The sequence below is a fragment of the Populus nigra genome, chromosome 4 (assembly GCF_951802175.1).
Source record: "Populus nigra chromosome 4, ddPopNigr1.1, whole genome shotgun sequence".
Classification (NCBI taxonomy): Eukaryota; Viridiplantae; Streptophyta; class Magnoliopsida; order Malpighiales; family Salicaceae; genus Populus; species Populus nigra.
In genome coordinates, this window is record NC_084855.1 from 865,177 (window position 1) to 880,724 (window position 15,548).

The window sequence follows — 15,548 nt, forward strand, 5'->3', positions numbered from 1 at the left end:
GTGCAAAGGGAAAAAGGAGCGGAGTGGAGAATTTAGGAAAAGGGAATCGGTTTTTTTGAAATGGGCGAGAGAAAGTAAGTCTGCCTTTATGTTTCAACGGTTTGTTTTTTTTTTTTTTTTTGTCGTTGGGATCGGCCAATCAGGGGATTTGGCATCTTGATGGGGGAAATGCTTGGACGGTTGTGATTTGAAGGCCGTGGTGTTGAGAGCACGTGCTGTTTTGGGAATGGGAGGGACTCTGGTGATGTGACGGGAATGAGGAGGGCGCGTTTGCGCGGTGAAGATGTTGACAACTGAGTTCTCTCTGATGGTCAATTTGATTTAAGTAGATATTTTTTTGTTTTTTTAACTTTAACTAGTTTGGATCTAAAATTGATTGGGTTTTGAATTAAATTGCTGGATCAGTTCGTGTTATACAACTATGACCTAGAAAAAAAAATTATAATGAATAATAAGTAATTAGTTATATTCAATTAATTACTTTTTATTATTTGTTTTGAAAAAAATATATAAAAAAAATCATGACACGTTAAAAATTATAAAAATACCTTAACCTATAATTTTTATCAATCTATCTATTTCTTGAAAATAATTCTCAGTAAATAACTAATAGAATATGTACCATAAAATTACTCACAAACTATTTTTAGTTTTCTTTTCGAGAAAAGTAATAGTGTGAAACAAAAAATAAATTATGGCCTTTGACTTTAGTGGAGAAGAGGGAGGGTATGCAGAAGCCTAAAGAAAAGCAGAGAAAGTCATCCTAACCCATTAAAAAAAAACTAGTTGTGTGGTGATTTTAGTGCCGACACTGTATTGCGAATTGGAATAATAAGTTTTTTATATATAAATTTTTAATTTGGTTGAACTTTTTTCTTTACTTAATTTAGCCATCTTGGGTCCAAATTAATTGTCATCACATCTTTTTTAAAGAGAGGATGATATTGAAATGCAAAGTACTATAGTGAAAAACACAAAGAAAATAGATGGCCATTTTAAATCTCAACTAAAAAAATTAGTTTGGTCTCTTATTTTTTTTAATTCATAAGTGACCGGTTCTTTTAGTTGTCAAAAAATTAATTTTGATATCAAAATTTATTTTTTTCTTTTTTCAATCAATTATATTGTCAGAATTTGGCATATAAAAAAAGTTATTGTTGTTACCTATTTAAACTATAAAAATGATTGAGATCGGTGTTAACGAGATTTATTCAATGAAAAAGGTCTTATAATGATTGTTTTTAGCCTTGATATTGCATAAAAACCATATATAAGTGAGAATGATAAATTTTATTCGAATTGATTTTGTGATTTGAACTCTTTTTTTATTTATTAAGTTGATATATTTGTTGTTGATGTTTTAAAAGTGTTTTTGGACAAAAATAAATTTTTGAGTAAAAAACTCATAGCCCTAATTTTTCAGGTGACACAATGGTGTCCAAATTTTGGGATGGCAAACAATATGTTGCGTGCCATAACAAGTGATGTGTTATCGTTTATTTTTTTATCAAAAGAAATAGAAGCAAACAATAAGTCATCTATCTCTTTAAATGAAAAAAAAAATTACAAGCCCAGACACACGGGCTTAGGCTTGAAGGCTCACATGCCCATGCTCTTCCTTTCATTGGCATATATCGCAAGGTTGTTTTTTAAACTTTTATTTTAGTATATTTAGGTTAAATATAGATTTATATAAAAAAATGTTGGACGAGTTTGAGTCCATAATTCATATCACAAGTTTGACGGGTTAGGCTATAACATCCAATTTATTATATTTTTTCCTTCTTTTTGTTTGATATATTTTTTTGTCCCTTAACTTAAAAAAAATATAATTTCACCATTCATTATCAAGTGCCGGTTCTTTTAGTTGTCAAAAAATTAATTTTGATACCAAAATTTATTTTTTCATTTTTCAATCAATTATATCGTCGGAATTTGGCATATAAAAAAAGTTATTGTTATTACCTATTTAAACTATAAAAATGGTTGAAATTTGTGTCAACGAGATTTATTTAATGAGAAGAGTCTTATAGTGATTGTTTTTAGCTTTGATATTGCATAGAAACCATATATAAGTGAGAATGATAAATTTTTTTCAGATTGATTATGTGATTTGTACCCTTTTTTAGTTTATTAAGTTAATATGTTCGTTGTTGATGTTTTAAAAGTGTTTTTAGATAAAAATGAGTTTTTGAGTAAAAAACTCATAGCCCCAATTTTTCAGGCGCCACAATGGTGTCCAAATTCTAGAATGGCAGACAACATGTCGCGTGCCATAACAGGTGATGTGTTATCGTTTATTTTTTATTAAAAGAAATAGAGGCAAACAATAAGTCATCTACCTCTTTAAATGAGAAAAAAAATTACAAGCCCAGACGCACGGGCTTAGGCTTGAAGGCCCACACGCCCGGGCTCTTCTGTTCACGGGCCTACATCGCAAGGTTGTTTTCTGGGGTTTTTTTTAGTATATTTAGGTTAAATATAGATTTATATAAAAAAAAATGTTGGACAAGGTTAAATCCATGATTCATATCACAAGTTTGACGAGTTAAGCCACAGCATTCAGTTTATTACTAGATGCCATGCCCGCGCGATGTCGCGGGCTTCTGGCATGCTTGTGCGTTGTTGTGGGTTCGTGGAAAAAAATATATGGAGAAAAACTGTTGTAATTCACAATATTTTCAAGGAAAAAAGTAAAAAACTAAATTCGCAACCAGCTTAATATTAAAAAAATAAAATCGACAAAGATAATTTTGAAAAAAATCATAAAAAAAAATGAAAAGGAAAAAAACCAAGCAATGAAACACTGTAGCAATCTATAGTGTTTCATGAGGAAATCTAAAGTTGTAATTCTCAACCAGCTTAATATTAAAAATAATAAAATCAATAAAGATAATTTAAAAAAAAATCATAAAAAAAATACGTGGGGGAACACTGTAGCAATCCACAATGTTTTAAAGAAAAAACTACGAAGTTAAATTCTCAACTAGTTCAAAATTAAAAAAATCAACAAAAACAATTCTAGAAAAAAAATCATACAAAAAGAAAAAAAACATGTGGCGAAACATTGTAGCAATCCACATTGTTTTAAAGAAAAAAACTACAAAGCTAAATTCTCAACCAGCTCAATATTAAAAAAATAAAATCTACAAAAATAATTTTGAAAAAAAAACACAAAAAGATGAAAAAAAAAAAAGAGAAGAAGACAGTTTTGGGAAAAAAAGAAAAAAATAAGAAAAAAAAACATGTGGAAAAAGTTAAAGCTAAATTCTCAACCAGCTCAATATTAAAATCATCTAGGAAAACACTGTAGCAATCTATAGTGTTTTGTGAGGAAATATACAATTATAATTCCCAACAAGCTCAATATTAAAGAAATAAAATTAACAAAGATAATTTTAAAAAATATCACAAAAAAAATGAAAGGAAAAAAAAAATCATGCAGGGAAACACTGTAGCAATCTATAGTGTTTTATGAGGAAATCTACAGTTATACTTTTCAACCAGTTTAATATTAAAAACAATAAAATCGATAAAGACAATTTTAAAAAAAATCATAACAAAAGAAATCATGTGTAAAACATTGTAGCAATCAACGGTGTTTTAAAGAAAAAAAACTACAAAGTTAAATTTTTAACTAGCTCAATATGAAAAAAATAAATTCGATAAAGATAATTTTTAAAAAAAATCGATAAAAAAAGACATATGGGAAAACACTGTAGCAAGGCAAAAATCATGTGGGGAAACACTATAGCAATCCACAGTGTTTTAAAGAGCTACAAAGTTAAATTCTCAATCAGCTCAATATATATATAAAAAAATCGACGAAGATAATTCTGAAAAAAACAAAAAAAATCATTAAAAAAAACCATGCGGGGGAACACTGTAGCAATGCATAATGTTTTAAAGAAAAAAATTATGAAGCTAAATTTTCAACCAGCTTAATATGAAAAAAATAAAATCGACAAACACAATTCTGAAAAAAACAAAAACAAAACAAAAAAAGATGACAATTTTGGGGAAAAAAACAAAAAAAAAACATGTGGGGAAAGCTAAAGCTAAATTCTCAACTAACTTAATATTGAATAAATAAATTTGACAAATATAATTTTTAAAAAATAAACACATGGAGAAATACTGCAGCAAAACAAAAACTATGTAGGGAAACACTGTAGCAATCAAAAATGTTTTTTTTAAAAAAATTATGAAGCTAAATTTTTAACCAGTTTAATATTTAAAAAAATTGGTAAAGATAATTTAAAAAAAAATAAAAAGAAGAAGAAGTGAATTTTGGGGGGGGGGGGAAGGAAAAAAATGTAAGACAAAAAAAAAGGGAAAATAAGCAAAAAAAAAAACAACAACAACAAATACGCGGGGGAAGCTAACCTTTATCAAGCATATCACCATGACCTGGTACAGAACCAATCTTCACTTTTCGACATCCGTGATAGATATAACTAGTTACATGACCCGTGCGATGCCGCGGGTCAATAGTTTTTGTATAAAAAATATAAAAAAAAGTTAAAATCTAAAAGTATTATGTCTTTTTACAAAGTTATACCCGCGGGTCAATAGTTTTTGTATAAAAAATTTTAGGTTAACTCATCAAACCAGGTTAACCCGTCAAACTCGGGATCCGTGTCATGAAAGTCTGATAACTAAAAAAAATTAACATTAACAAACTAAATTAAACAAAAAAAATCATTAAAATAAAAAAACACAAAGAAAAAAAAAAGCAAAAAAAAAAACCCATAAAGGTATAAAAAAAAAAAAAAAAAAAAACAGAAAAAAATTAAAAATGAAAAAAAAACAGCTTAGCGTTTCACTGTGGACTGCACAATGAAACACTGAACAGTTTTAGTATATGTTATTAATTATAAAAAAAATTCGAGTTAACTCGTCAAACCAGGTTAACCCGTCAAACCCGGGATCCGTGTTATGAAAATATGATAACTAAATAAAAAAATTAACATTAACAAACTAAATTAAACATAAAAAATTCATTAAAAGAAAAATACACAAAGAAAAAAGAAAAAAAACCCATAAAGGCATAGAAAAAGAAAAAAAAACAGAAAAAAAATGAGAAAAAAAAAGAAAAGGCTGCTCAGCGTTTCACTGTAGACTTGTATAGTAAAACACTAAGCAGTAGTAGTTTATTCTTAATATAATAATAACTATGTGGAAAAAACAAAAATGTTATGTGGGGAATGGAAAAAAAGTAAAGGTTGCTTGGGAAAGTTACATTGCTTTCCCACGTGTTTTAGAATTTTTTATATATATTTTTTAGTTTGATGTTTTTTTTATCCCTCAACTTAAAAAAATATAATTTTACCGTTCATTATTAATGGTTTTTTTAACTTAAAGTTATAGTGCTTTCCCCACGCGTGGGGAAAGTTACAGTGCTATTTTTATTTAACTTAAAGCCAAAAAAAACACAACTTGACCATTTGTTATCAATAATCTGCTTTTTTTTAGTCCCATGCACTTATCATGGTTTTTTTTTAAAAAAATATCTCATATAAAAAAAATTCTCATACACTTTGTTGTCATATAAATTTATCAAATAAAAAATAATATACGAAATAAAAGTTTTATTTAACTCGATGTTATGCATGACTTGTTTCGCAAGGTTAGTTGGTTAGCTTGAGTTCACATGTTTTTTAATTGAGTTTTGTTTTTTTACCAATTTTGTTTTTTAATACGAGTTACTTGGAGATTTAACTTTTTAATTTATTTATTTTTTAAATTATCCCACACAAGTTTTACATGTCAACCCGGATTGACATAGGTAGATCTAATGCGTTTCCAACTCAATATTAAATAAAAATATCGTTCAATAAGTAGCTAATTTTAAATTTATGGTTAAAATTTATTTCTTTTTAGAAGACATGTTAGCAATACTCGAGTTTTTTTTTGCATTTGAAAAAAAATACCTTGACTCATGTCATAACACATATTAATAAACTAGTTTTATTTAAAAGTTGTGTTTTGTTTAGAGGCTAGGGCAATCTTAATTCTTAAATCAATCCTTTTTTCCTAGCTATTTTTGTTTTTTTTTTGGCCTTAATGCTTTGTTTGTCATTTATTGCCGTTTATGTTTTTCAAATTATTTTTTTAAAAAAAATATTAATTGATATTTTTATATGTTTTTTTTTTATGATTTTGATATAATAATATTAAAAATAAAAAAATAGTTTTTAAAAAATATCATTTAAATATAATTTCAATGAAAAATCACTTTTAAAAAAACATCATGAAGTATATTATCAAATACACAATTGGTCTTTGAAGGCTACGAATGTTACAACTTACAACTGCAAATAAAGAGTACCTGCATGCACAAAACTAGAAAAAAATAAAAAGAGAGAGAGGAGGAGAAGGAGAGCTAATAGCTTCCAAAATCTCTTGATTGACCGGAAACTGCTCCTTGAGAGATTATAAAGTTCATGCTACACTGATGAGCACAGACAATTGCAGGAACATCATCATAAAACCATCGGAAGGAGAAGGAGATTGGATCATTTCCAGGAACAAAAATGCTAGGTTTTTCACTCCCATGAACAAATCCAACAAATTCTACAGGAGCGACGGATGGGATTTGTTCCTGTCTATGCAATAAGTTCGGATTTTATCTTTGTCATGCATAAATTATGAATTTGTTCAAAAGATTAAAGCCAGCCATCGTTGTCTGAACGAGTTCAAATGGGTTTTTCATTTTTTTTATTAAGATTGTTTGAACTTTTAACTCGGATGACCGATCCAATTTAGATCCGAGTAACTTCATGTTAGGTCAACTAGTTGCCAGATTAATTATTTTAGTTTTTTTTTAAATTATTGAAGTTAATTTGATCAGGTTTAAATTTTACTAGGTGGACTGAATCTTGTATCAACTTCTTAAATTGCCTGGATTTAGCTAAATTAATATCCAAAAGAATTAAACTTTAAATTAACCTACAAGCTAAACCAAATTTAATAACTATTTATAGACAACACCAACAAGGTGATAAACTCCCAAGGCTCAACTGAAACTTTTGGATTGACCAGAATGTCCGAATACCATACCTTATGCTGACGTGGAGCGAACTACTGATTTTATTGATCAACGACAGATACAGTTCCTTAACTAAGGAACAAGGATCATTCCTGTCGAGCCTGCCGCACAGGAACGTGCCCTCTTAAACAATGTATCGTAGGGTTTTATCGGGGGATACAAAGCAAGCAATGTTAACACTTTAATGGATTCCTTTATCAATTTTTAAACCAAAAAAATGGAAACCCCAGCTTCAAAAACCACAGCATCACCGCCACCACAGCAAGAACCAGACCTCAAAAAGCCCAAAATGTCCACTACAACCTCTGACGACGAAGACGCCGCCACCATGACCCCTGGTGGCGACACAACCACAAAAAAGCAAAGATACAAGCGCCGCAAAATCGCAATATTCTTCGCGTACTGTGGCGTTGGTTATCAAGGTATGCAGAAAAATCCAGGTGCCAAAACCATCGAAGGGGACCTTGAAGAAGCCCTCTTTCACGCCGGTGCTGTTCCTGAACAGGACCGCGGCATCCCCAAGCGTTATGATTGGGCCCGCTCAGCTCGCACTGATAAGGGCGTGAGCGCTGTGGGTCAGGTAGTCTCGGGCCGGTTCTACATCGACCCGCCTGGACTTGTGGAACGCTTACATTCGAATCTTTCTCCTCAGTTTAGGATTTTTGGCTACAAGAGAGTGACGGGATCGTTTAATGCTAAGAAGTTCTGTGATCGGAGGAGGTATGTGTATTTAATTCCTGTTTTTGCTCTTGATCCGTGTTCCCATCGTGACAGGGAGAGTGTTTTAGCTAGTTTAGGGTCTGGTAGTGAGCTTATTAAGTGTTTGGAGTGTTCAGAGAGAGGGCGTAAGGTTGCTGGCGCTGTGGGCAAGCGCAGCTTTGAATTAACAGACATTTCTTCGAACGATAAAGATGCTTCTGTTAAATCTGAAATTAAAGAGGAGGTTGGTGTGCTTTTGGATAATGGGCTTGAGGATATTAGGAATTCTGAAACTGTAAATGAAACTAAGATCTTTCAAAATGACGGTAGCGGATCAAAACCTGTAATGCCTGAATCAGTCATTTCATCAAACAGTGAAGATGCTAATGTCAATCCTGAAAGCAAAGACGAAATAATAGTTTCCGTGGAGAATGGTGATGATGAGAAGACAAAATCCAAAGAGGAAATGGAGAAGAGAAGTAGTTTTTGTTACGGAGAGAAGGAGAAGGAGAGGTTCAATCGAATACTGGGTTATTACGTGGGGAGTCATAACTTTCATAATTTTACAACCAGAACTAAGGCTGAAGACCCCTCTGCTCGACGCTATATTGTTTCGTTTGAAGCTAAGACCACAGTTAATGTTGAAGGCATCGAGTTTGTGAAGTGTGAGGTTGTAGGTCAGAGTTTCATGCTTCATCAGATACGGAAGATGATAGGGGTTGCTGTGGCAATTATGAGGAACTGTGCACCTGAGTCGTTGATACAAACTGCTCTACAAAAGTGAGGACCAATATCTACTGTTTTTTTTCCCTTCCTCCTGTAATGGGTTGCATTCCAATGTCAATCGTGTTTTTCTCTAATCCATGTTTTACCAAAATTTACAGGGATGTTAACATCAATGTGCCTACAGCTCCTGAAGTTGGGTTATACTTGGATGAGTGCTTTTTCACATCCTATAACCAGAAATGGAAAGACAGCCACGAAGAAATTTCTATGAAAGATTATGAAGAAGAGGCAGAGGACTTCAAGATGAAGCACATATACTCACACATTGCAACGACAGAACACAAGGAAGGATCAGTGGCTCTGTGGTTACATTCTCTCAACCACCGAAACTATCCTGATCTGCGTGTTAGCAACACTGTAGATAACAACAACAGTGAAGATAATAACAATGGCAAGGAAAGCACTGGATTTGAAAACACGGCTCCGTGTACATCTCTGTGAAACTGATTACTCAGAAACTGTTTGCTTGTTCTGGAATTATTGCAGCTGGGTTTAGGTTATCCTTTTTTCCCTTGCAAGTTTGCTGATTAATTCTTGGCGTTTGCTTTCTGAAGCAACTTAGTGGTCAATGAAAATATAATCTCCTGGGTTTAGCTGTTCAGCAAATGTGTATGGTAAGGGACCAAGGGTGCTTAAAAACTCGGTCTGCTGTTTTAGGTTTCCATTTTCTCTGGAGTTTTGCTGGTTCTAAATAGCAGTAGTTCAAGCAATATCTATATGGTCGGGATATTTTTGGCACTCGTTGAGTTTGCGGGGTTTCTTTGTAAGATTCGAGTTCACATCATAAAATAAGAAGCTTACACCATGTTTTGCCTGATTAACCCGGTAGTTCTTTAAATTCTAAAAATGTTAATTTAATATATTTTAAAAAAATAATTTGAAAAATAAATATATTTTCAAGTGAAAATCAATTTAAAAAATAAAAATTATATCAATTTAAAGTTAATTCACTTGATTAACACAAGTCAATTTACAATCTAGTTAAAATTTATAAATTTTATTTTAAAAAAAAAATTATTATAATTTTTTTAAAAAATATTAATGAACTAGATCAACTCTCTATTAGTATGATTCGGTGAGGATTAATAAACATGTGGATTATATTGAAAGACTTTAAATTATCAATACCAAATTGCAATATTCCAAAATTTACCAAAGAAGAAACCCACCCCACATTATAAGTTCGTTGACCTCTCCCTCCCCGTCCCTGGGAACCATCTAGCTTCTCCCTTGTAAAATGGCCGTAGACTGGACTCAACTCCCACCTGAATTAATCGAAATAATCTCGAAAAAAATCACAATCTACTCCGATTATCTCCATTTCCAAGCAGTCTGCCACGCATGGAAATCTTCGATCCCCAAGACACCCAACCACCTTCCTCCACAACTCCCATGGCTCCTGCTTCCTCAATCCCAATCAAACCAATCTTCTTACCGTGCTTTCTTCAATCTCTCCACCTACAAATTCCACTCCCTTAACCTCCCAGAAGCCTCTCATCGTAAAAAACACTGTGGTTCTTCTCATGGCTGGCTCATAATCCTAGACGATTCTCCTTCAATTCTTGTCATAAATCCCTTAACACGAAGGAAAATTCATTTGCCTGCGATATCTAGTTTTCCTAATGTTGTTAGCTTCGATTACGCCAATGTGGGGCGAGAGTATTTGCTTGTTAATCCGCAGGGAGAGCGTTATACAGCTAGCTTGAGGCAAATGAGAGACGGGTTTATAAAGAAAGTTGTTATGTCTTCAAGCCCTTTGGAAAAGAAGGGAGATTTCTTCGTGGCGATGGCGATTCTTTGTTCAACAGGTGATTTGGCTTACTGTAAAAATGGAGATGAATGTTGGAATATAGTAGAGAATTCGCGTTCTTTTAGTGAAGATGTTATTTATTTTAATGGATTATTTTATGCTGTCAATAAGGCTGGCCAAATTGTTGTATGTGATGTTAATGGCAATTCACCTAGGGTTTCGTTTATCGAAACCCCACGGCAAATTGGTGGTGATATGCAGTATTTGGTTAGTTCGGGAGATGGGTTGTTATTAGTTACAAGGTATTTGGATCTTGATGTTGAGTTTGATATTTTTATCTATAAAACAGTGAGGTTTGAAGTTTTTAAGCTAGACTTGAATGGACCAAGGTGGGAGAGGGTGACAAGTTTGGGTGATATGATGTTGTTCATTGGAGAGAATTCTTCGCTGGCGTTATCTGCTTCAGGTTTGTCAGGATGTATGGGGGACTGTATATATTACACTGATGATTACTCTGCAAATAATTATGATGGTCATATTGGAGAACATGATTTGGGCATTTTCAAATTATCGGATGGAAGCATTGAACCATTGCCTTGTTATCCGCGGAATTCTTATTCGCGGTTGCAATGGCCTCCACCACTTTGGATTTCGCCCAATCCATGCTAATTCTGGATGCATGATATAAGTACAAGTGTTTGTCTTGATTGTGTAAATGTAAAATGTGTAATTAGTTCCTCTGCTCGAATAGTTCCTTGCAGAAGAAGGGTGTTTTTCGCTGTAAATTATGACTCCATATGCTCATGACCTTACTTGTAACAGTGTGTGATTTCATCTCCTGGCTTGTTAATTCCAGGCTTCTATCAAGCTTAATTAATGATCTTGCCTTGCATTGGTATGTTGCTATTCTTTCTATTAGTGTTCTGCCATGTTCTGTATTTAACAGATCTAGACACGTTTTCAAAGATCATAGAAGGAATTACTGTATTATTGTGACAAATATGGACTTTTTTATGTAGATACCTTAAAACAGTTATTCGTGTATTTGATGCAAATGGGAAATGTGCATGGCTGGAAATATTCTTGTTTTCTTTCTAGGTATGGATGGCACTATATGTTTTAGGTTAACAGCCCATTTCTACTTGGGCAAAGATGCAAGTGAAATACATCTTTAATTGCAATTTGACAAGTAATCATCCGTGTCTAGAAGTGATAATTGTAGATTGAAAATAAACATCTCCATTCTCATTGGTGTTCAATGAATGGACAGTGCATCCAAGTGCTAAATGGGTCGACTTAAAATACTAGGATGGATATGCATTATCTTGTTTTCTCAATTGATTCCTGGATTTAGTGCCAGAATTTGTGGAAATCAGTCCGATTCTGCAGTTTTTGGATCATGGTATGTTGCTGGATAGATGATATGTGCCTGGCAGCTGGATTTGCTAGAGAGTTTGACACCTTACAGTTACAAACTTAACAATGCAAAACAGCCAAACTAAAATTCTTGCAAATTGGATCAGGGTCCTGTTACTACCAAAGTTCTTTGGCAGAAGAAGGTACATGTATCTAATTTTTTGTTTTTGCCCTTGATATGTGTTTGCACAGTGACAAGGAGTTTTGGCTAATTTGGTGTTGTGGGTGAGCACAGTTTTGGATCGATTTCATTGTCCCCTACCAAGTGTTCTTACAGTTGTGTTTCTTTTTCAGTAAGCTTTCTACGATCGTCTGAATGTCTAAAGGTATTAAGTGTGGGAAGAAATAAGATCTTTTATTATATATATTGATAGCTATCTATTCACTCACTTGATGCAACTGGTGACTGTGGGAAGGTGGGCCGTGGCATACCTTTTCTTGCCCACAAGTGATTTGTTGTTTATAACCATTATATGTTTTAGCTTGAATGGTTGCTCAACATGTTAGCGGAGGCCTTGATTGTCGTATAGTTTCTTTAGCTATGTAGCTTTTCTTGGGAAAAGATGCTGAGTTTCTTTTCATTGGAATAAGGTGTGCTTTTGTGTATGCATGCCTGGAGGTCACATTGTGGATCAAACGCAGTTTCTTGATTTGCGTTCTGTTACTGTACAGAAGAGTTAAGTCTTATTCCTATGAGTGCCTGAAATCTTCTGCTTCTTTGTAATATATAGAAATATCTAACCCAAACCTAGGCCTATTACCTCTTATTCTGTCTCGTATTTCTCCCTTGCCATCTGTTTGGCTGCTGGGAGAAGAGAAAGAGGTGTGGGGTGGGGGGTTTAGAGTTTAGGTTTCATATCTTTTATTCTGCATTTCTCATCTCAACTAAGCTAATGGATTGTCCTCTAATAATAAATAAATAAATAAAGGAAAAAAAAAGTAACGAATTGGATTGGTAGAAATTAGATATACAAAGAATAAGGAGAAAAAGCAGAGTCGGTATTTAATTTTTCTGGATAGACTAAGATCGTTTCAATTATGGTAGCAAAATAGTTGTCTTCATCCCCTAATTCATACCCGGAAAAGTTTGACTTCAATAGAACACTGACAAAAAAAGAATTCGATTAACTGCAAAAATAGCATCGAGTGATTCCTCTCTAATAAGTACAATGACTCTGGATCGTCCACAAGGGTCTGCTGCATGCTTTAGGGTGACTGCTCTCTAATCCGTGACCATATTTGATTTCTGGAAAAATTCATGGGGAAGCAGTATACCTGGAAAGCGTTTTCCAGCATGAGCTTCAGTTTGCTCGGGAGCTTCGACTAGTTCATCGTTATTTTCTTTCTTGAATAATTGATGCGGGAGCAGTGGAGCAGGAGGGCATTCTTCAACTTTCTTTTCGGTTTGTTTGTGAGCTTCCACTGATTCCCAGTTATTTGCTTTCTTTAATACCTGGTGTGGGAGCGATGGAGCATTCGCGTGTTCTTCAACTTGAGCTTCAGTTTGTTTGTGATCTTCAACAGACTCACAGTTACTTGCTTCCTCAAACAGTTGGTGTGGGAGCAGTAGAGTGCTAATCCATTCTTCAAGTTGAGCTTCAGTAAATTCGTGAGTTTCAACTGATTCACGGTTTTTTCCCGACTTGCATGGTTTTGTTGGGAGCGGTACTGTGGCTTTGCCTTCTTCAACTTGAGCTTCAGCTTGTTTGTGATTGTGAGCTTCAACAGATTCACAGTTACTTGCTTTCTCGAACAGTTGATGTGGGAGCAGTACCTTGCCATCGCTTTCTTCAAGTAGAGCTTCAGTAAATTCGCGAGGTTCAACTGATTCATAGTGATCTTCCATCTTGCATGGTTGGGGTGGTAGCAGTACAGTGCCATCGCCTACTTCAACTTGAGCTACGGTTAGTTTATGATTACTTGCCTTGTTGAATAACTTCTGGGGTGGCAGTAGCTTAACCGTAACACTGTCTTCTGCAGGTAGTTCAAGATTACTTTTGTTGCAGAAACATTCATCAGAGATCAGTGGTAAGGCTAAGAAATTCCCCATTGTAGCCACTTGTTTCTCGGGAATACGAAGTCTTGAAAGAAAACTAGGAGAATTCTTGAAACAACGCTCACCCAGAATTTGTTGTGCAAGACTCGCAGCCAGGGTTCCTATATTTATAGATTTCCTGTGACAACAACGTATCCCCATTTCATACGGATTTCACCCTCCAAGACAAAAACCCTGAGCTCGCCAATCCCTTCCGCCTGCGGATTAATCTCTGAGACTGGACAGGCTAGTAGTAGCATTTCGGCCCAAGTTCGGAAGCCCTTTAGTGTTGGACTTCCTTTCTCCTGTTCTGCAACTTGTGGGGATGTTGGGTTCTGAATCATTCTTTTTTGGTATATGGACTTGGTGTTTGCAACGGCCTGCTTTCCACCTAATTTGCTACTGCTATATATATATATATATATATATATATATATATTCAATTATTGCTTTCACTCAAAATCCGTTATATCTGATACTAAAAAAAAATAACTTTAACAAATTAATTGTTTTTTTATGATTCTTAAAAATTAACATAAATTAAAAAAAGGAGGGGAATTCACTTTTACCCTCTTCACAAATCATTCTTCATTTGAAGAATTATTATTATTTATTTTATTTTATTTATTTTTATTTTTATTTTTCAATATTAGATTTTTTCGTGAATTAAGTTTTATAGCTTCTTTCAATTTACTTTTTATGAAGTCAATTTATTCTTACAACCAGGATCATGAGTTTTATAAAATAATTTGGTTGACTCAAGTTTTTTATTTTTATTTTTTAATTGAATATTTTTTTGTTTTGTTATTTAATATTAGATTGATTGAAATTGAGTTTTATAATATGTTTCATTTTTCTTATAGAGTTATCTTGGTCTCACGGGTTTGAAAGTTTAACTTAGGTTGACTCAAGTTTTTTTTTTAAATTGATTTTTTAATTTTATCTTTCAAATTTTGATTGATTAAGAATTATGATTCATATTTGATTTCTGATTTACTTTCTATAAAGTTATTACAATCTCATGACTTGAGTCACGAGATAGTTTGATTGACTCGAGATTTTTTTAATTGATTTTTTTTTAATTGCATCATTCAACACTGAGTTAATCAAGAATTGATAATTGTAACTTGTTTGAATTTTCTTTTAATGAGGTTGTCACAATTTTATAATCTAAATTGACTTGAGTTAATTTTTTCGTCATTCTTTATTGAATCTTGTTTTTAATTTTATATTTTAATATTTGATAGATTAAAAATTAAATATTATAATATTTTATTTTTTTGCTTTTCATGAGATTGTCATGGTCTTCCATTCAGCTTCTAGGTATTGTCAAAGCAATCTTAATAACATGTCAATAATGTTGGTCCCAAAATTCAAACAAGGGACCTTTTGAATTGAGCATTTATAATGACTTGAAAGCAACTGGTAAAGTGACAATATTTATTGTAAAAAAACCCCTTGGTGCAGCCCATATTCGTTGAATTTGACTGAAAAAAGAAGGCAAATTTATCGATATATGTAATTTGTATTGCACTGATTGGTCATGCGGTGGTTAAAAGCAGAATGGACTTCTTCAACTTTCCCTTTCAAAACTATAATCATTATATCGATCCAAGAAGTGACTACAGAAGGACCCATCCGAGGAAAAAACAATCTACAGAAGGACCCCATCCGAGGAAAAAACAATCGGATCATTAAATCTTCGAGTCAATTTATTTATTATAACGTCTTCCCAAGTAAGTTATTTTTATTAAAATATCATTTTTTTCACTCGATGATATTAATCCAGCCGAATTTGACAACATCAATCA

General features: G+C 33.1%; 2 protein-coding genes across 2 annotated transcripts; both read left to right on the top strand.

Moving 5' to 3' along the window:
- The first annotated feature begins 7,174 nt into the window (after nt 1-7,174).
- On the top strand, nt 7,175-9,357 carry LOC133690874 (uncharacterized). The gene is made up of 2 exons (XM_062111140.1): nt 7,175-8,530; nt 8,635-9,357. Exons 1-2 carry the CDS (start codon nt 7,269-7,271, stop codon nt 8,975-8,977), a joined length of 1,605 nt encoding a protein of 534 aa, XP_061967124.1. The 5' UTR covers nt 7,175-7,268; the 3' UTR covers nt 8,978-9,357.
- Nucleotides 9,358-9,719: 362 nt separating this feature from the next.
- Nucleotides 9,720-11,166, top strand: LOC133691087 (F-box protein SKIP23-like). The gene has a single exon (XM_062111421.1). It carries the CDS (start codon nt 9,774-9,776, stop codon nt 10,953-10,955), a length of 1,182 nt encoding a protein of 393 aa, XP_061967405.1. The 5' UTR covers nt 9,720-9,773; the 3' UTR covers nt 10,956-11,166.
- The last annotated feature ends 4,382 nt before the right edge of the window (nt 11,167-15,548 follow it).